The sequence below is a fragment of the Chelmon rostratus genome, chromosome 24, assembly GCF_017976325.1.
Source record: "Chelmon rostratus isolate fCheRos1 chromosome 24, fCheRos1.pri, whole genome shotgun sequence".
NCBI classification, from domain to species: domain Eukaryota; kingdom Metazoa; phylum Chordata; class Actinopteri; order Chaetodontiformes; family Chaetodontidae; genus Chelmon; species Chelmon rostratus.
In genome coordinates, this window is record NC_055681.1 from 7187359 (window position 1) to 7208098 (window position 20740).

Consider the following 20740-nt stretch of genomic DNA (forward strand, 5'->3'; position numbering starts at 1 on the left):
ATGTTCGCAGCAGCCACTAAAAACTTTGTGAGGCAGGTGGGAGACACGGGGAGGCTGATCCCCGTCCCGAGCCTGAGCGAGGCCGACCGCTACCAGCCCCTCAGCCTGGTTACGAGGAAGAGGAAGAGGCATTTCTGGAAGAAGAACAAGTACGCGTCGACGCCCTTCTCGCTGAAAGACATCATGGTCGGAGAGAAAGAGATCACAGCAGGTGCAGTCATGAAATAGAAGGCAGAATTTGCAGGATCAGCTTCTTGTGAGAGATGTTCCATGTGTTTTCCAATTTTGGCTTATTAAAGAAACTTTAAACATGCGATTTTGCCATTTATAAGGATTTAAGCGTCTTGAAATTTGAAAAACAATATTATATATAATCTGCATGAGCTCTCCATTGAAGGTATCAAAAATATTCCATTCAAAACTAATCGATACACTAGAAATATGTATAAATATATATAAATATATCCACGCTGAAATTGAATTTGAGCAATTTAGCTGAACAACATGGGTTTGTTTAGGTGTTTTCAGTCTTGATGCTAAGCTAAGCTAACTGCCAAACTGTTCCTTCAAGACTTCTCCCTATTTACAACGACATAAAACCATTTCTTCATGGCTAAAGCGTCACCACGAATTCCCAAAAATCAGTGTTACCCTAATGGGAATTGCTGTGAAAGTGCTGCAATGCAATGTTCCTTACATAAAAGTACGCAAGTACTATCAGCAAAATGTACTTTAAGCATCATAACTAGAGGTAATCAATGCAGTCTTCTTGGATTGATCGTATTGATACATGAATGTGTTTTACTGCTGTGGCTGCTTGAGTTAAATACTTTATAAATATTATTTAAAATACCATTTAAAATATGAAATAACACGTAATTAAGCTTTCAAATACTTTTATTGGTGCAGGATTTGAGTAAATGTATTTGACCACATTTTTCTGACACAGGAGTGTCGTCCTATCAGCTCCTGAACTACGAGGACAAATCCGACGTGGCCCTCAACGGCCGGTTAGGAAACCACCTCATCAACGACGTAGGGTTCAACATCAGCGGATCAGACTCCGTGGCCGTCAAAGCCTCCTTCGGCATCGTCACCAAACACGAGCTGGAGGTGCCCACCTTGCTGCGAGAGCTCAACTCCAGGTAACACGCCGTACGGCGCGCTCACGTGCTTTCAACAGCTGCTCTACGAGCACGCTGATCTTCATCAGCGAAAGAAACATAATCATCATCGTATCACTTAAGACGGATTAGATGACCAGGTGCCATCTCTGCAATGTTTTATTAATAACCAAGTGAAATGATCTATTTTTTGTGAATTATTTATATTTTTGAAAAGAGAGAAGGTGGGAGAAGCATCTTAAGAGTTAGCTGCAATGAGCTGATTTTCCTAATAAAGTTTTTATTGATGCAAATTTGACATTTTAGATATCTGCATTCATGTTTTTTTTTTCCCTGACAACAGTTAGATGTCGACACCTGACCTCTGACCTCCTTGTGGCAGAGGGAACGTGAGAGGAGGGTTTCCCTGTCAGGATGAATAAATGATCACGTTATTCTACACTGGCACACATACAAGAGCGTGACGATGATGCGAGTCAGAGAATCGACTGTGTTTACGTCCAACGTTGTTTAACATTTGGTGCCCAAATCGAACCGAAGTGCAGCCCTTTCACAGCATGAACCATGTCTACTCAGCACGCTTTATTTTGAAAGTGCAACAAGACGTTACTAACTGGATATTTTCTGTTTATTATTGCTTATTATTGATCTTGAGTTGAGTCCAGCATTTAGAAAAATGACACCCACTGCCATAAAATGTGATGCCAAGTGGCCCCGAACGGCGTGTGACGAGTTGAGAGTGAGAATATATTCCACCTGCAGGCATCTCTAAAGCTCATTAATTAACATTTTCTGGACGAATGATTTGTTCCATCTGTACAAGAACAAATCCTGCCTGTGGTATCGATCTTCACGTTGGGCCAAGAAAGCTAACAAGCTAATGTGTGTCTCAACACTTGTTTTCCCGGGCGTTTCAGGAAAGTGGACCTGGATCACTGCCTGGTTCGTCAGTCCAAGGAGAGCAGGCGCAGCGTTCTCTGTGTCGTCGTGGAGAGCATCCGCACCACGCGGCAGTGCTCGCTGACCGTTCATGCCGGCATGAGGGGGACGACCATGAGGGTAGATGCACACAAACACAGCTGCAGCGCTGGAGACACCAATCCATCCCAGGCTGTTCCCAGTTCAGTCATTTAAAGTCACGTGCCAACATGTCACCCATTTAAAATTCATTCTCTATTTAAAAATGTAATTATTCTATAGCTTTTCATTTCATTTCATTTAATGTATTGCAATGCCAAATGTCCTTTGAAATATCCTATATTTGTCATTTGTTCTCGTCGTTTCCACCGCTTGATGCTGAAATATCTCAAAATGCACATCGATCAAAAAGATGCAGATTTTCAGGTGGAGTGCTGGCCGATGTGGCGCGTCGCTCAGCTTTCTTTTACGCTGCAGTTTCAGATCGACGACGGCAGGAACCCCAAAGGTCGAGACAAGGCCATCGTCATCCCGGCTCACACCACCATCGCCTTCAGCGTCTGCGAGCTGTTTGTTCGACTGGACGGGCGTCTCGGTAGGAAGGCTGCCGCCGTCATTCCCCATCTTTCTTCACCCGCTGCACATCAAGCACGCACACCTATGCCATATGTGATTCTTGTCACATGTTTATTCCACTTTATATGAGAGACACATCCGGTTAGATGAGATGTTTGTGTGTGGTGTGGTGAGTGTGTGTTCCCCCTGTTCTTTGAAATTACTCTAGAAATTTTCTTCTCCTGCTAGCATAAAAATGGCTAAATGAAGCTCACTGTGCTGAAATTAGAAACTGCACCTTCGTAGGAAATAGTTCTGCTTTGCAGTTTTTCTGACTCCCGCTTTAATCCACTCCAAACAAAGAGCGCGATGAAAGCCACCGGGGCGCTTAAAGGATAAGGAGTGTGGTTATTGTGAAAATTGGAGGCTTGAGTCGCTTCACGGTTGAAAGCTGTGTCCCACATGAAAAGCTGCATCAATTGTGGAGGCTCCTCAGCCCTCTTCATGCCACACATTCTCATCCGAAACAACTTCTCCACCTTTAAACATTCCTCCAGAGTCACAGACGGTTCACTAAGTCGCGGTGGATCAGTCACAAGAACTGACGGTTGCTTTACCTCAGAAGGTTGGAGTGGGATGCTAATAAAGCAAAAAGCCCCAAATTGAGAAGTCCTACGACATCTAAATGCCTCATAATGTTTTTATCCTTTGCCAAAGTAGCTGACCCTGCGTCAGAGAAATGGACACTCTGGAGACATTAGTCAACCACGTGGCCTAATGGAAAAGGCGTCTGACTTCGGTTCAGAAGATTGAGGGTTCGAGTCCCTTCGTGGTTGAATCCTTCAACATCTAAGTGGATCATTGTTAGCTGTTCAATGCAATATGACCTGGAACTGTTATCTCTGTCAATGAACAACAGCAATGAAGCTGCCACTTTGTGAACCAGGTAAACTATTTGGAGGATTATCTTTTCTGATTTATTAACTGAGGGAGAAGTGGTGATCAAATAGTGCCAAACTTGACTGATTGATTAATTGTAGACCAAATGCTTATTTGCAGAAATATGCAGTGCAGCATATTAATTGATGTGATGCAGAGTTTAACGCTAAACTTTGCTTTCTGTGTCAGATATTTGTGTCGCTCCGGAGTCTCAAGGGGGGTTTGAGCGGGAGCAGATCAGGGAGCAGCTCGGTGGTTTCATTGGCCAGTTCTCCATGGGTCGACTGCGGCGGTTCCTGTCTGGAATCGTCTATGGGAACCCCTTCAGAACAGGTATTTTAAAGACCTCTGCTCCATCATAAACACTCCGTTACTCTCAGTATAACTTCCTCTTTTTACTTTGTCCAACTGCTGTGTAGAGAGCAGAACGTTTGAGGAGCTCACCCACTCCGACACCTACATGGATGACATGGTTACCGACTACTACGAGAAAGCCGCCAGCATGACGGATGTGTCCACCGCCTACCTGAGAGAAAGCTCCCACACACGGGTCAACCTCCTCAAGCACAACATCCCCAAGGGGCCCTGTGCGCTCTGCGGCATGGGCAACCAGCGGCGGGAGACTGTTTACGGCTGCCTGGAGTGCTCGACCGGGGGGCAGAAATATGTCCGCCTGCACGTGGTGCCCTGTTTTGACCTCTGGCACAAAACGCTGAGGTGAAAAAGAGACATTTTTATGCTGTGAGAAACTTTGCTTTTCTGGTGGTGCAAGATGCTACAAGTGCAAGCTGTTTTTGAGATGTAGTCCTTCAATTAAAAGTCACGGAAACTGGACATGGACTGGACTTTGTACGGAACCATAGCACCTCGAGCCATTACCTCAGCCAACAGTTCCAGTCAACGTTATCTCTCACTGTGCGGTGCTTTCAGTTTACCTTTGGCGCCGACCCATTTCTACACATGTGCTGTACTGTAGCTGCCAGATGCTAAATTATTCAGCGGGGGTATTAGTGAAAATGGGCCGGAGGGATCGTGTGAAGGCCTGGGCTTCTTCTGTTCCAAGTGTGTCATTTATTTTGAGCGGGATTTTTTTGTTTGCACTGTGTCTAACTTGGGTGTATATACAGTACATTGGATGAGTAAATGACAACTAATTGCTCCTCATTAACTTTGATGGAAGCTTCTGAGTAGTTCTGTCTTTTGAGTTCTATTTCCAGATTGTTGCCTAATGTTATTGTGATTGCTTTTAAAATGATTTTTTTATTTGAGGTAATATTTGTTAAAGATACAGAAAAAAACATCTTTTGAGACAAGCAGATCTCCCTCAAGTACATAAATTAGTTCAGTTAATTCTTTCGCTGCAGTACTTGTACCAATTTTAGCCCAAGTTTGACTGCTTCCCCTTCTTATGAAGCGTGAACATCCTCTGCTAAATTATTTTTTTGAGGCTACATGTGAATTTAGCTGGTGGAAATTACAGTATACATCCTACTATATAAATATACCGTTCGAAATTTGTATTTGATATTTATGACACCATAAGAGCCAAAATCAACTGTAAAGCACAATCATTTGAACTCATGATAAAACTGGGAATATTACTAGCTGGATGCGCAAGTTGTTGCATTTCCCTAATCACTTTCTGATGTCCGTATATTGTTTTTTTCTGATTGAACTGGATTATGTCTTGAATAAAGTTTGGCGTGCCATGCTTTGACTTTCACTCTTTTACCCTCCCTGCCGCTTGGGGGCGCAGTGTTTTCACCCAGTTACCCTCCTTGCCGCTAGAGGGCGCAGTGTTCTGAGTTTAACTCGACTCAAACCGGAAGTGTCAAGTGTCAACAAAATGCAAACACGTGTGGGGTAGCCGTGGGGGAAGCGGCATGTGTAAAATTACTGCTATATCCACACTTCCACTGAGATATATAAAGAATTAAAAAGCACATACATGCATGAAGTTTAAGGGATATCCAGTAAAATGAAGTTCGCTTATAGGGTAAGTACGACACTGCTAGCTAACTTCGTACTGTCGCGCTGCTTGTCAACGTCGATCTGAATGTAGTGAATGGAAGAGAACAACACACCAAACTTCATTCAAAAGTGGATTAATCTGATATATCATGACATGTCGGTAAAGGTCCTGGAGAACTGAGAAGTGTTTCTATGCGCACTTAAGTCCGGCTGGCGTCGATGATTCTAAATAGCATTCCATCATATCATTTTATCCTTATGTAGCGGAGGTTTCTCTCATCGTCTTCCACTTAAAAACTAATGTAACACGACTGAAGGACCAGCGTATTGACACTTCGGTGAAGATTATCTAGTTGGAGCCGTGAAATTTAAGCACACCAGCTTGTAAGCACGACACTGTTTAATTCACATATTTTTGAATGGAGTTCGGCACGGGGATGTCTCGCTAGCCTGAGGCTTATTAGTGCTATAAAAGACACCCACTGTCTTTACATTGTAGTTTTCCAATCTGCTGGGAGCCGTCTATCGTCAGGGAAATCTGAACTTCTCTAAAGATGGAAACGCTGTGATCAGTCCGGTTGGAAACAGAGTCTCTGTCTTCGACCTCAAAAAGTAAGTCATGACTAAATACTGAAATACTGAGCAATTGTTAATGTCGTCATATGTAGGCGTTTCAGACCTTTCTTACTTTTCATAACATCTGGATGCTGTGCCATGAACTGGTGTGACATGTCATTCAATGAAAGCTAGGTTGACAGTCATTCATCATAAAAGCCAAAGCAAGACTCTTTTTTTTTTCTTTGTCCTTCAGCAACACATCTGAGACGTTACCAGTCTCCACCACAAAGAACATAACATGTGTTGGTCTGTCACCTGATGGGAACTTGGCAATCGTGGTGGATGAAGGTAAGAAGTTCCGCTGATGTGAATGAAACATTTTGTTGTAAGGTGTGATTATAAGGACTTCGGCAGGAGTTAATGTCCTGTTGCAAATAAAACAACAGAAATCCCTATGGGCTTCTGTGTTTGTGTCACACAGACGGTGCAGCGTTGCTGGTCAGTCTCATCACTCGAGCCATCCTTCATCATTTCCACTTTCACAAACCTGTCAACAGCATTCGCTTCTCACCTGATGGCAGGTAAGGCTGTCGAGTGAATTTCTCAATGAAATGTCAAAAAACTGTCAAAAATGTTCATCGCAACTTACCAGACCCCAAGGTGGCATCTTCAAATTACTTGTTTTGTCCTTAATTTATTGTCATATATGACAAAGAGGAGCAGCCAGATCCAGCGAATGGCAGCTATTTTTACTTGAAAAATAATTATCAGTTAGGAAAACAATTCCACATTTTTCATATTGTAGACTATAAACTTCCAAACTATCTTTTAAGACATTATTAATAACTGCAACTCATTTGTGGGACACTGACCTCAAGTGCAACAAAAAAGATGCGGAGCATTGATATGTTTTTCCCTCTCAGGAAGTTTGTTGTAACGAAGGAGAACGTAGCTCTGATGTACCATGCTCCCGGAAAGCAGCGGGAGTTTAATGCATTCGTGCTGGACAAGAGCTACTATGGTCCCTACGATGAAACCACCTGCATCGACTGGACGGACGACTCCAAGTGAGTTAAAGTTAAACAGTTTGTTGGCATCGATCTACAACTACTATACGGGAGAGAACGTTGCACCAAACTTAATTTAAAAAATGTTTAATTTAATATGTCATTACAAATCTGTAAATGTAAAAATCACATAGCACATTTAAGGCTTTCTGTCGTAGAGTGTTAGCATTCATACTCAAGTTTGACTGATGTCTATGACACATTTCATCATAAAACTTCATCATTTTTAAATGATGAAAAAAGGCTCTAATTGTCTTGCACTATAATAAAGTTATAATAAAGCTACACTGCGGACTGGTGTAGTTGTGGACTGGTTGAATTTGTGCTTTGTGCTTGTAAACAAGAGGCTGTTGAATTTCCATATTTTTGAATGGAGTTTGGGGTGATGTTCTCTCCCTAGACGCAAACAAGAGCTTATGAGTGACTCAGTTGCAATTTGTTAAACGTCAAAGCATGCAAGAAGCCTACAGCTGTGGAAAAATCATTTTTGTGACATTATCCTTCAGGTGTTTTGTGGTGGGCAGCAAAGACATGTCAACGTGGGTGTTTGGTGCGGAGCGCTGGGCCAACCTTATCTACTACTCCCTGGGTGGACACAAGGACGTCATCGTGGGCTGTTTCTTTGAGAAGGACAGTCTGGATGTGAGTTTATTTTTGCCTTGCTCTATTTTATGATTTCGGCTGACAGGACATTATCAAATAAACTGTTGATATAGAGACCTTGTAAATCTATCCCTGATGAATGTGTGGTTCCTGTGTCGTCAGTTGTATACATTGAGCCAGGACGCCACACTGTGTGTCTGGGAGAGCGACACTGAGCTGGACGGCCTGATCCTGAAGAAAAGCCAGGACAAACCCAAGACCCCGAGGCAGGGGGATGAAGAGGAGGAGGAGGAGGATGAGAAGGACAGGACGGAGGGCGAGGTCATCAGAGGGAAAGCTGAAGCTCCCAAAGAGAAGAAGCACAAAAACGTTCGATACAAGCAGAAGAGCAAGTAAGACAGACTTTTCTGTCCTTCATGTGAAATGGTCCTTCAAATTCATTTTCTTATGAAGTTCCTCCTGCTGAACCTGAAAGCCACACAACAGTTTTTCACGCCGATCTCTCAGTCACAGTAGTTCTTCGCTGCCAGAAGCCCTTCCAAAATACACTGTACCGCTCATTCTTTGACACTTGGACTGGCAATCATCCCGCTCTCCATTACGCTTTTGGCTTCACAAAGTGCAGGTTTATTTGTCCCTTGGCTGTTCTAAAACTGCAATAGCGGTATCAGCATTTGTAATGAAAATCAGCGAGTGCTTTGGCTTTGAGCCAATGTCTCGAAGTCGTTTTTTCCTTTCAATTAAACCTCCTGAAAGTGCAAAAACGAGCTCCCCAACAAGGTGCGGAGTGGAGATAAATACCAGGTGATGACTCCAAATGCCTCAGAAGTGCCAAATTTCAGTTGATAATAAAGACATCAGCGTCTTCTTAAGATGCCTCTTGGCGCCAGAAGTTAAATTAAGGCTGGAAGCACCTCTGCAGCTCAGCTTTGTTTATTCACTCTGCACTTGCAGGCACTTCTTCAACAAAGACGGGGATTTTAACAACTTGACGGCCGCCGCCTACCACAAGCCGACACACATCCTGGTCACAGGTTTCGCCTCAGGCATCTTCCACCTGCACGAACTTCCAGAGTTTAACCTTATTCACTCCCTCAGGTGAGAGAGAGGTGAACTTTTTGTTTATCAGGGTAGATTTTAAAAAGCATTGTTTGCCCATTTGAATGATGCTATTTGAATGCTTTTCCTTCCAGTATTTCAGACCAGAGAATCACCTCAGTGAGTATAAACAGCTCTGGAGACTGGATCGGCTTTGGGTGCTCAGGTAAGAAGTTGTGTTTGTCTTATATATCTTGCTCTGTAAGCAGCAGAGGACACCTAATGTCAGTGTTGTTGTTTCAGGGATGGGTCAGCTGCTGGTGTGGGAGTGGCAGAGCGAGTCGTATGTCTTCAAACAGCAGGGACACTTCAACAACATGGCCTCGCTGGCTTACTCGCCAGACGGACAGTACATCGTAACAGGAGGCGACGATGGCAAAGTGGGTGTTTCACGCTTTATCAAATGACAAAAGTGGACCATAATCTATACTTTACACTCTAAACAGTATATCAGCAACACATATTAGCAACTATCAAGCTATTGTTAGCCTTTTCAGTTAGCAACACATTATCATGCAGTGAAAAAACAGCATTTTGATCAAGTGTCAACTTAGATAAGTGGACCATATTCTATAATTTATACTCTAAGCAGTTTATTTCAACATGAATTAGCAACTAGCAAGCAAACGTTGCTGATCGAAACACACTAAAACTGTTTTTTGCATGTCGGTCCATCCATTCCTTTTTTTGTGGCTGTTAAACTGGTGTCATTACACATATGATGAAATTTGCTTGTGGAAAAATAACCTTCAGTTATGAGTGGCCACAAAACAAACCCAAATAAAATCTGTTAAAGATTGTGGATTTTTAAACAGTGAGATTTGTAAAAATGTGTCTGTGGCTGCAGACTCACTAATACTGGCATGGAATATTTCAGCAATTTCATTTCCATGTTAACTTCAGCAGGCTTTGATGTGTGAGCTCTCAAGTTTCTCATTTTAATTCAACAAACAGTAACACTTGCAAATGCTGCGACCTGAAGTGGTCAGAGTTCAGACTGTGGGCTCATTTCCACAGGTCAAAGTGTGGAACACCAACAGCGGCCTGTGCTTCGTCACCTTCACAGAGCACACCAGCAGCGTCACCAACGTCACCTTCACCTCCAGCGGCTTCGTCATCGTCAGCGCTGCTCTTGACGGGACGGTCAGAGCGTTCGACCTGCACAGGTGACTGATAGTGAGGAGATGGGGGCTGAGCAGCAGCACAGAGAATACAAATGTGTTTGAGTACGTGCTGTATAAATACATCAGCTCGACATGTGTGACCGTGTGTCCTTTTATGAATTACAGATACAGAAACTTCAGGACGTTCACGTCGCCTCGTCCGGCGCAGTTCTCCTCCCTTGCAGTAGATGTCAGTGGAGAGCTGGTGAGCGCAGGAGCCCAGGATTCCTTTGAGATCTTTCTGTGGTCAATGCAGACAGGCAGACTGCTGGAGGTGGGCACATTAGGACATATTTTGACATTAAAAAGGATAAACTGCAGTTCTCACTATGTATTCAAAGGTTATGCTGTTATTTACCACATCTGCCTGTGATTGACTAGGTCCTTGGGGGCCACGAGGGTCCAGTCAGCTGCCTGTGTTTCAGTCCAGTTCAGTCAATCCTGGCCAGCGCCTCATGGGATCGCACTGTCCGGCTGTGGGACATGAAGGACAGCTGGCAGGTCAAAGAAACACTTCCCCTCACCTCTGATGGTAAGACAGAGACATACCTGGGGTGGATTACAGGCTTTTTTGTCCACTCAGATCCACTCAAATCTTGTTTTTTAAATGTTTCGTCTTTTTTGTAGTAGACCAACAGTGACCATGCTCACTGTGCTTTTGTGTTTTTTTTTCTTCAGGTTTGTCAGTGACTTACCGCCCTGATGGTCAGGAGTTGGCTGTGGCCACTCTGAACGGTGAGATCTCTTTCTGGAACCCCCACACGGCCACTCAAACCGGCTCCGTGGCTGGACGCCATGACCTGGAGATGGGCCGCAAAGAGACCGATAAAATCACAGCCAAGCAGTCTGCTAAGGGCAAGTGAGTGAGAGAGCTTATTTCCTGTGGCCCAGATCATAGAAGATTTTGATTTGATGACTCTTTTTGGGCATTGATTGATGCTTTATGCACATGCAGGTCCTTCACGTCGTTGTGTTACTCTGCGGATGGGGAGTCGATCTTGGCGGGAGGCCAGTCCAAGTTCGTCTGCATCTACAACGTCAAGGAGCAGATGCTCATGAAGAAGTTTGAGATCTCCTGCAATCTGTCCTTTGATGCCATGGAGGTACGGCCTCACCTAGAGCTCAGTCAGGACCTGCAACTGCCGTGAACTGTACATGTAAAGTAAAATATAGGAAAGCAGAGGTCTTCAATTTTATGTTTGTACTCTTTTGATGTTTTGTGTGATTTACGTCAGAGATTCAGACCAGTGTTTATCACCAACATACTTTCACCAATCAGCACAATCAGTCTTGGAAATGGGTGTGTTAGTCATAGTGGTAGTCTGTTAACTGATCCCTGCTGTGGTCCCACGTTAACCCACAGGAGTTCCTGGACCGACGCAAGATGACGGAGTTCGGCAGCCTGGCTCTGGTGGACGAGGGAGCTGGAGATGGAGACGGGGTCAACATCAGCCTCCCAGGAGTCAGGAGAGGTAGGACGCTCACTTCAACACTTACACCAGATATTATTTTGCATATGCATGCCTTATTTCTCCAAATAAAGGTATGGGAATTTGTGTTGACCTTTTCCTTCATATTTCAGCGATTTCATCTTTGCCACCAGACAGGAGTGATTTATTTGCATTTGCTTAATGAGGAGAGTTACCAGCATCGGTTTTCTCCATAAATTGACAGATTATCTAAAGTCTAAAGTCACTTTTTTGCACAAATCTTTTTTCTTTTTTTCTTTACAGGTGATATGAGTTCTCGACACTTCAAGCCAGAGATCAGAGTGAGCTCACTGCGTTTCTCCCCTACTGGTAGGTGGAGGTGTTTTTTTTTTTTTCTTCTCTTCAGGGAGAAATTTATATTTCTCCCTGAAGAGAAGTTTTGTGAGTTCTAGTAAAGTCTGACAAGCGAGATTAAAATCAGAGATACAGGTTTGAAAATGTGAGCATTTAAATCTTGCAAAAATGCTCACAAATATTAAACTTCTTTAAAGTATTTTAGTCCTTCATCAGAGCAACCTTTCTGCACATTCAGTCCCCTCTCATACTTAAATATACTAGAATATTAAAAACTGGTCTCATAAACCATCTTTTCTCAGGTCGTAGCTGGTCAGCCACCACCACCGAGGGCCTGCTGGTCTATTCCCTCGATGCATCTCTGGTCTTTGACCCCTATGACCTCGACCTGGATGTGACGCCGGCTAGCATACGTAAGCAGCTGCGGCTGCAGGAGTGGGTGTCGGCCATCGTCCTGGCGTTCAGACTCAATGAAAAAGCCCTCAAGCAGGAAGTGCTTGAAACGGTGCCGCATGAGCAGAGTGAGTAAATTATCCTCCTCATGACACATTAAAAATGATTCGCTGTGATGAACTTGCCGACTAATGCGGATGGTTTTGTTGCTCCAGTCCCAGTAGTTTGTGGCTCTCTTCCTGACATCTACGTTGAGAAGCTTCTGGGCTTCGTGGCGGCGTGTTTGGAGAAGTCAGGTCACCTGCAGTTCTTCATGACCTGGGCCCAGAGCCTGCTCATGCTGCATGGACAGAAACTCAAGAACAGGTCTGCTCCCAGTCCCTTAAGCACACATGACTGTCTCACTGTAATTGTGAGTGACGGTAACTGATTATCTTTACGTGGCGTGCAGGTCAGGAGCCATACTGCCCACCCTCCAGGCGCTACAGAAGAGCATCCAGAGACACTTTGACAATCTGTCCAAACTGTAAGTGTCAACATTTGGCCTCAGTGGACCCTGACACCCAATTCCAAACCAAGTCAGTCATTATAAATATGTGTTTTCTTTGCACAGGTGTGACTTCAACATGTACAACATTCGCTACGCAGTGGCCCTATCAAAGCAGAGGGGCATGAAGAGAGCAGCTGAAGGGGAGGACAAGGAGGACGACGACGATGATGATGATGATGATGATGATGATGATGAACAAGAGCTGTCTGAGGAGATGAGCGAGGCCTCCTTGGAGGGTGCAGATATGATGCTGTAGGCCTGAAGCCATTCATCTCATTCCAACATGACACATGACACAAATGGACAATAACCATGTTGGACTGTAAAAGCAAACTTCTGTGTACTTCAGAAAACTTAATTGTAAACTGTTTTCTTTATTATTAAATACTTTTAAATGTGCATGTTTTTATGTTTTCTTTCACCTGCATTCAGTTTGGTTTTAGGTCACCTGCACACACAAGTGATCCTTCTGGGCTGATTAAAAATTGTGACCTCATATGTCCATCGGCATGTCTCTTGATGTCCAACCTGAGCAGTGGTCCAATCAGCCACACAAGTAAAAACACCTGTGGGTGAGCAGGACCCCTAAAGAAAAAACAATAGATGTTGAAGGAAGCCTTTGAGGTTCTATGAAAAAGGGTTCTAAATGGCTCTTTGTCCATGCAGTGTCCACCTCCAGGGTCATAGCCATGCTCTTGCAGGCCAGCAGGGAGATGTAGTCGTGCCAATTCAAATCCTTTTAAGGACCTCAGCACCCTGAGGTCCTTAAAAGGACGACAGCAATGAACTGATTTCAAGGACTGCAACTTCTCATTTTTTTATGCTATTGAATAAAATGTCAACAATAATGCAAAGAAACTAGTAAACGGGTAATTTCCTTCTACAAGTATATGAATTAAAACTACATGAACTACAACCAGAGACGGACTCGAACTACTTTACCCGGTAGTACTTCCGGTGGCTGAGCGGAAGAGGTGGGATTTGAGCCAAAATGAGGGAAAATAAGAACATGTCCGAGTCCCCCTCTCAAGCGGGAAAAGAAATACCGGCGAAGAAACAGAAACTAAGCAGTGACGAGAACAGTAACCCCGATTTATCAGGAGACGAGAATGTAAGAAGTCAAACCGCGTTGTTTCTTCGGCGACAAATGACCCACAAAGTGCTTCTAGCGAGTTAGCATCGGCTCAAGTAGCCGGCCAGCTAAAGTGGTTAGCTAGCAGCTTTGTTCACCTACACCGGCTAGATTCAAACAGCCGGTGTACTTTAGCTATGAGGGCATTAGCAGGTTACCTCTTTGTCAGGTCCAAAATAGACTGCAAACATGTGTTTTCAGACTAAATAATGTACATACACAAAACACGTTTTCTTTATGCTCAGACCATCCTTCACGTGTAACCCAAGGTTAGCATCAGCGCTAGCAACTAATAGAAGTTGATCAGGAAAATAATAATTGAATGTTCGTTGTGGCAGATTTCATTTAAGGACTGATGTAGAGGCGTTAGCTTGAGATGGTAGGAATATCTTTATGGTTAATGAAGGATGTCCTGTCACTGCCAAATTTGGACAGAAATATGCTGGCATCAGAGCCATCTTGTTCTCTAGCAAATACCACTACTCCTGCTACTAACACTACTACTTACTTCCTCAGCAGATAGAAGCTAGAAAAATGTTTAGTTTTACAGGTCAGGTGGTTGTTTATTTGTTCTTCTCCTGCTGAGATGTTATTCAGCACAGGCAGACATTTCTGCAGGACAAATCTTAAACATGTCTACACATTACGTTTGTCTTTTTTTGCATTTGCAGGATGATGCTGTCAGTGTTGAGAGTGGGACCAACGCAGAGCGCCCAGACACACCCACTAACACTGCCAACGCCCCGGGCAGAAAGAGCTGGGGCAAGGGCAAGTGGAAGTCCAAGAAATGCAGATATTCTTTTAAATGTGTCAACAGTCTGAGGGTGAGTACAGATGCCACCCTGGACAACAAACATGTCGTTTATTAAGCTGAGTTACACACTGAAACCATCTCTTTTAAGAACTTGAATGGTAATAATCACCATCCAGATGTTAAGAGAAACTTCCTCTTACATTCAGCTCTGGTTCATCTCACAGTCCATCAGCCACCATAAGCCGATTTCTGAAGAGCACAGTTTTGTTGCATGCCGAAAGTTTCAGCAGAGGTCAGTTGACTTCACCCTCTGAAAGTCATTGATAATGAATTAATAATGGTGTCCACAGGAGGACCACGGTCAGCCGCTTTTTGGAGTCCAGTTTAACTGGCACAGCAAAGAGGGAGACCCGCTGGTGTTTGCCACAGTCGGGAGTAACAGGGTAAGTGGTGATGAGGCATCTGAGTAACAACAGAGTCATGTGGTATTTTGAATTGGCCCATTTCTTGATGTTGCCTGTCTTCTTTTGGACTAGAGCATTTAATGCATTTATATTTGTGGGTTTTTTGTATGGCGGCTTTGTCTTTGAATGTATTTCATCTATTATATACACTACTGTAGTGGCTCAGCATATTGCAATGCACACTCTTTGCTCAACTGGTGCTGTCTTTTCTTCTTCACCAGGTAACTCTGTATGAATGTCACTCTCAGGGAGAAATAAGGCTTTTGCAGTCTTATGTTGATGCAGATGTATCCTTTCACTTTTTTGACATGCTTTTTACACTGGGTCCTGTCTATGCAAGAATTGGATTAAGATAAGGCCGTACTTGAATTGTTTGCATAGAGATGTTTATGAGTATGTGAGTGTTATAGATAAGCTCGGCCATGTGGCTATCTTAAATCAAACAGCTGAAGTGAGATTCTGTCACAATTTCGATATGAGTGCGCTGGTAAAGATCCCAACCATGCAGGAAAATTCTGGTTAATATCAACTGTTTTAGCAACCAGCCACAAAGCAAGGCTTTCTTACTTGGTCCAGGAGAGCTGCACAGGGGTAAACAAAAGTTGTTGGACATGTGTAAATGCAAATATGAGGCAATATGTTGCAGAATGAATCAGCCTTCTCTTGGGAAAGGTTTTTGTTTTAATTTCCTTGACTAAACACGTGCAAAGGCAGATGAGAACTTCTACACGTGTGCCTGGACCTACGACACCAACACAAGCCATCCGCTGTTGGCTGTGGCCGGGTCTCGTGGCATCATTCGGGTGATCAACCACATCACAATGCAGTGCATCAAGGTAAGGGTGATCAGGCTCAACACGTATATGTAGCATGTAGACTTCATTAGGTCTGTAGCTTCCCTGCACTGTGTTTTGCTGGTTAACTTGAACAGCATTCTTATTTCTTGGAGTAACCCAGCACACACTTTGCCCTCATTCCTCTTGCTGAACACACATGACATACATTGATGCAATCTCAATGTCTCTGATTTACACATCAGAAACAATTGAAAGTGTTCTACAGGCTTTTCCTAAAAGAAAAGGGCAATTAAATGGTGAAAGATCTATTTAGTGAATCAGAGAGTTGCAGGCAGGCTGTCAAATATGTCTTTAGTAGATTGACTGAGAGTCACGTGTATTTTTTTCCATGTGTTCAATATATTTTTTTTTCCAAATTTTCTAAATGTGACTCCTTAGAGTGTCAGTACAGGTGGCACAAGTTAGAATTGTTGTTTAGTAGTTATCTGAATCAACTGTTAACATAACTGTTTTTTAAAAATTATGCCCTGTGCATAAATTAAGCTTTACATTGTGATTAATCTTCATTGCTGAGATTGAATAAAACAAGATCATATCTACAATACAACCTTTTTTCTCTTTTAAATCAAATCCAGCATTATGTAGGTCATGGAAATGCCATCAATGAGCTCAAGTTTCATCCAAGGGATCCAAATCTCCTTCTGTCTGTCAGCAAAGGTAAAAAAAAAAAAAAAAAAAACTTTTTAACCTTCAAAATTCTTTACAAACAATTATGACAGAAAAGCCTTTCAGAGGCCAGTATGCCATATTATTCATCATATGTTCCTTTATAAGGTAAATAAAACTGCAGTGACATTTGAAAAGGCCCCAAAGCTTTGATGGCTTTGTAGACATCTTGACAACTTACTCACCCATGAGTTGTCTTGAATGTTATAAAAAAATTAGGTACCAGTCTGTGCAACACTGCTCATTTTTTAATTGTTATGATTGTCAGATGGTCTCTCGTTGCTTAGGTAACAGCAGCAGACGTTTAATCAGGCGAATGATAGCTGGGCGCAGGTACACTCTGCTTTAAAGTTGTTAAATTCACACGTTCCCACCTCGTCTTGCTAAACGGCATCTTGATGGAAGAGGCGTCGCTCATTTGCTTCATCTGCTGCCTCACCGTCACCACCAACAGCTGCAAGTGATAAATTAATTACACTGTAATGTGGAAGCAAACATCACTTCATTTTAGCTGAAATAAGACTTTTTCCACATCAGACATTTTAGAGTCCAGATGAAGCAGGATTTCACAAGTATCTAGCTTGCTTGCGTGTTTCTGAGTGAAACATGATATGCAGGCAGGACATAATGTTGAGCGGAATTTGATTTTGACATGGAGAATTTTAGTGATTGAGAGTTGGATGCTTGCATTCACTACTACTGGCCTCCTTTATCAGGCAGATTGACAAACATGCACCATGCTGTTGTTAGCTCGCTAACAAATCTTCACTCTGTGCTGCTAAAAGTTGAGGGTTGATTGGTTGATGGATGTCATGATATTGTTGGTTGAAACTGGGTTGGTTCAAGCTTACTTGACTGGACTTGTTTCCTCAGATCACGCCCTTCGTCTATGGAACATACAGACGGACACATTAGTGGCGATATTTGGTGGAGTGGAAGGACATCGAGATGAAGTGCTTAGTGCTGTGAGTATCGTTAAATCCGGCCCTGTGTGGAAAACGGTAAATCTCAAACAGTATGTGGATTTAAATCTGTTTTTTATACCCCTGCTGCAGGATTTTGATCTTCTGGGTGAAAAGATTATGTCATGTGGGATGGACCACTCCCTAAAACTTTGGCGTATCAATTCAGAGAGAATGCAAAAAGCCATTCGTGGGTCTTATGAGTACAACCCCTCCAAGACCAACAGGTAGGTCTTTTCACAGTTCACCTGTGCACTCATAAGCTGTCAAATCTTCAGTTTTTTAACTCTCATCATGATTTCATCTTTGTTTTTTATTCAATGTGTGTGTTCCTCAGACCCTTTGTCTCGCAGAAAATTCACTTCCCCGACTTCTCAACACGAGACATCCATAGAAACTATGTTGACTGTGTGCGGTGGCTGGGGGACCTTATTCTTTCCAAGGCAAGTTAGTAGTGAGTTTAGTGAGTCTCTCTGTCATTGGGGGTTATTTTGTGTGGAATTGTTTGACAAAAAATGGCTAATTTAATCAATTTAAAATACATGGAGTGTGCAGAAAGTCACCTGAATACTTTCTGAGAGAGACTGCTGAAATGTTAACCAAAATCAAATCTTTCACTGCAGTCCTGTGAAAATGCCATCGTCTGCTGGAAACCAGGAAAGATGGAGGACGACATCGATCACATTAAACCAAATGAGTCAAATGTGACGATTCTGGGACGCTTTGATTACAGCCAGTGTGACATTTGGTACATGCGCTTCTCTATGGACTTCTGGCAGAAGGTGAAGTCACTTATTTTTGTGTGTGGTCATTTTATATTCTCATTTTGTATTTCATACCTTTTTGGAATAATAATATAGGAATTGTTGTTGGTGATTCAGCTACAGTCATGGTCCTAAATGTGCAGCTTAGATCTGATCCTGGTGCTGATAATGTCTTCTCTGATGCTGGTTTACAGATGCTAGCCCTGGGAAACCAGGTGGGGAAGCTTTATGTGTGGGACCTTGAAGTGGAAGACCCACACAAAGCAAAGTAAGTGAACAGCCTCAGATGCAAGAAAGCTTTTATTAAAACGGATACTTCAAAGTTTTAATCCCCACTGACGCCAGGTCACTCCCTCTGCCACTGGTAATCATCTTTAAATCCCCCAAAATATGAATGTAATTTGGTGCATGATTCATACCAGACTGGTTAAGCAGCCCGAAACAGGAAAAAACACTTTCGTGACCCTGGAAACTACAAGTGTGATGTCAATATGATCAACAGCTTTAGTTTCACTTTGGTTTGAACCTTGTGCAGATTTCCAGGGTGTGGACAAAATAACAGAAACACAGAAATGGTAATTTGTTGAAGCTCACGTCATCTTTTTGACTTCCAGATGTTGATTTGTGAGGTTCAAATTTGTTGTTTTGTGAAGTAGATACACACTGTTGACTGAAGCTGCTCATTTTAACTAAAGCAGCCATCCTTTGTTTTGTGAGGGTTTTTTTTTTTTTTTTTTTTAACTTCTAAACAGTTTCCAAGAGGCACGAACACATCAACAAATATTTCACGGATGTTGAGTCACAAAAATGGAAGAAAAAACAAACACACCTCAGTTCTTCTTTGTTTGTCTTAAAATATCATTCCTGGCTAACACAAAAGAGGAAATATGAATGACACAAAGTATTCTTTTATTTTCTTAGCTGAAATGATAATTGTCAATTGATTTGTCAGTTTACAATGAATATTTGATGACAATGCAGCCTGGGAAACACACAGACATGCTGATTGAAATCTATCAAATGCAGCTGCTGTAAACCGTCTCCTCTCTGGTCTCCAGGTGCACCACACTCACCCTGCCCAAATGCACGTCGGCCATCCGGCAAACCAGCTTCAGCCGTGACAGCAGCATCCTGATAGCCGTGTGCGACGACGCCTCAATCTGGCGCTGGGACCGGCAGCGCTGAAGCCTGAACGGTTTCCCTTCCTGTTGCTCCGTGTCCCACCCTGCAGCCCCCGTTGTACAGACGTACACTGCAAGAAATGTCTGTTTGAACATTTTAGTCTTACGTGTGGTCTAAAAATCCGTTTCCTTAAAACAGTGAGAAACTGTGCCAAGGTGAGATGATTCCTTTTGTTACTCTGGCCAAGGAGGTTGTTTCATTTCCTGTTTGTCTACCAGCAGGATTTATGAGGAAAAATAACAGATTTCTAAGAAGTGTCAGAAACATTTTATATCCGACAACACATCAGATGTAATCGGGGTTTGTTTCTTTTTTTTAGAAGAACATTTTTCAGCCACAGCAGCGACAGTGAAGACGTACTTTGTTCCAAAGTATCAGTGTTTGAATCTGATGAAAACGAATTATGAGAGCATGATGGTGACGAGAGAAGTATTGGTGGAGGTTAAGTGCCTTCTAGATTCCTATGCAGACTTGTTCATCAGAAGATATTGATCAATCACTCCTATTCTCTGCAGTCAGGGACATTTTTCTGCATGTTCTTTAGACAAGAGGAATTATTGTCTGTATCTCAGTCAACTGGCAGATTTTTGTCAATTGTTTTAGGAAAAATAAGCTTTTAAGACACAACAGACGAAATGACAAAAGATGGATTTTTTTGCACTGTGCCACCTTTTATATTCATTTATTCACAGAAAAAAATCTGATTTTTTTGTCCTTTTTTTCTTCTTGCATTTCTTACATTCCTTTCCATCCTTCTTTTACCACCCTGATGGTTTGCTTTAAAGCCCCCCAATAAAATGTATTTTGTAAATACATACTGGAGTCAGTTTGTGCGGTTACTGAGGATTAACAGAGTCAGACTGAAATTGCGTTTTAAGTCATTTTTAGCAGCATTTTTTTCATCTCTCGCTGTCAAAACTTTATTTTGGAAAATGAGATCGAATCCCTCAGAATAAAAGACTGCTAAAAGGGGGCTTCTTCTGCTTTGAGTGCTTGTACTTGAATTTATTTGGACTTGAATAAAACTTATTTTCCTACGGAAAGCATGATTTATGTCTGCACCCAGTTTACAGGTAATCTTGAAAGCCATGCTGCTGCATCAGATCAAATGAACTTCCTGTCAGTTTTGGAGCGCTTAAATCGACTCTTTCTGCACTCCTCAAACATGCAGAGGTCATGTGATTGGAGGCTTTGCCCACCCTTGCCTCGTGAACCCCCCTCTGATGAAAAACCTCC

At 42.7% G+C, this 20740-nt stretch overlaps 3 protein-coding genes and 1 non-coding gene across 4 annotated transcripts; all 4 read left to right on the top strand.

Moving 5' to 3' along the window:
* pjvk (pejvakin) lies at positions 1-4257 on the top strand. Its single transcript, XM_041966497.1, is given in 6 exon segments — positions 1-211; positions 950-1145; positions 2042-2183; positions 2520-2637; positions 3726-3772; positions 3901-4257. Coding segments are annotated over 6 exon segments (1071 nt in total).
* Positions 3361-3433, top strand: trnar-ucg. The gene has a single exon. It is a non-coding gene; the product is annotated as a tRNA-Arg (tRNA).
* Positions 4258-5384: 1127 nt separating the features above from the next.
* pwp2h (PWP2 small subunit processome component) lies at positions 5385-13122 on the top strand. The gene is made up of 21 exons (XM_041966232.1): positions 5385-5532; positions 6007-6119; positions 6319-6413; positions 6547-6646; positions 6989-7132; positions 7639-7774; positions 7898-8127; positions 8690-8833; positions 8929-8999; positions 9077-9213; positions 9851-9999; positions 10123-10270; positions 10378-10528; positions 10675-10855; positions 10952-11099; positions 11360-11468; positions 11730-11795; positions 12083-12301; positions 12389-12539; positions 12625-12699; positions 12787-13122. The coding sequence occupies exons 1-21, from the start codon at positions 5515-5517 to the stop codon at positions 12977-12979; spliced, it is 2778 nt and encodes a 925-aa protein (XP_041822166.1). The 5' UTR covers positions 5385-5514; the 3' UTR covers positions 12980-13122.
* A 571-nt stretch (positions 13123-13693) lies between these two features.
* eed (embryonic ectoderm development) lies at positions 13694-20319 on the top strand. Its single transcript, XM_041966248.1, has 12 exons — positions 13694-13834; positions 14527-14679; positions 14960-15052; positions 15295-15360; positions 15784-15909; positions 16506-16587; positions 17470-17561; positions 17652-17785; positions 17896-18001; positions 18182-18340; positions 18517-18590; positions 19381-20319. Exons 1-12 carry the CDS (start codon positions 13715-13717, stop codon positions 19505-19507), a joined length of 1332 nt encoding a protein of 443 aa, XP_041822182.1. The 5' UTR covers positions 13694-13714; the 3' UTR covers positions 19508-20319.
* The last annotated feature ends 421 nt before the right edge of the window (positions 20320-20740 follow it).

Coding starts and splice junctions, on each gene's coding strand:
- pwp2h (XM_041966232.1), top strand. Junction 8,834..8,928: donor AACCTTATTCACTCCCTCAG/GTGAGAGAGAGG, acceptor TTTTCCTTCCAG/TATTTCAGACCAGAGAATCA. Junction 9,000..9,076: donor GATCGGCTTTGGGTGCTCAG/GTAAGAAGTTGT, acceptor TTGTTGTTTCAG/GGATGGGTCAGCTGCTGGTG.
- eed (XM_041966248.1), top strand. CDS start 13,715: ATGAGGGAAAATAAGAACATGTCCGAGTCCCCCTCTCAAGCGGGAAAA. Junction 13,835..14,526: donor ATTTATCAGGAGACGAGAAT/GTAAGAAGTCAA, acceptor TTGCATTTGCAG/GATGATGCTGTCAGTGTTGA. Junction 17,786..17,895: donor AACCCCTCCAAGACCAACAG/GTAGGTCTTTTC, acceptor TGTGTTCCTCAG/ACCCTTTGTCTCGCAGAAAA.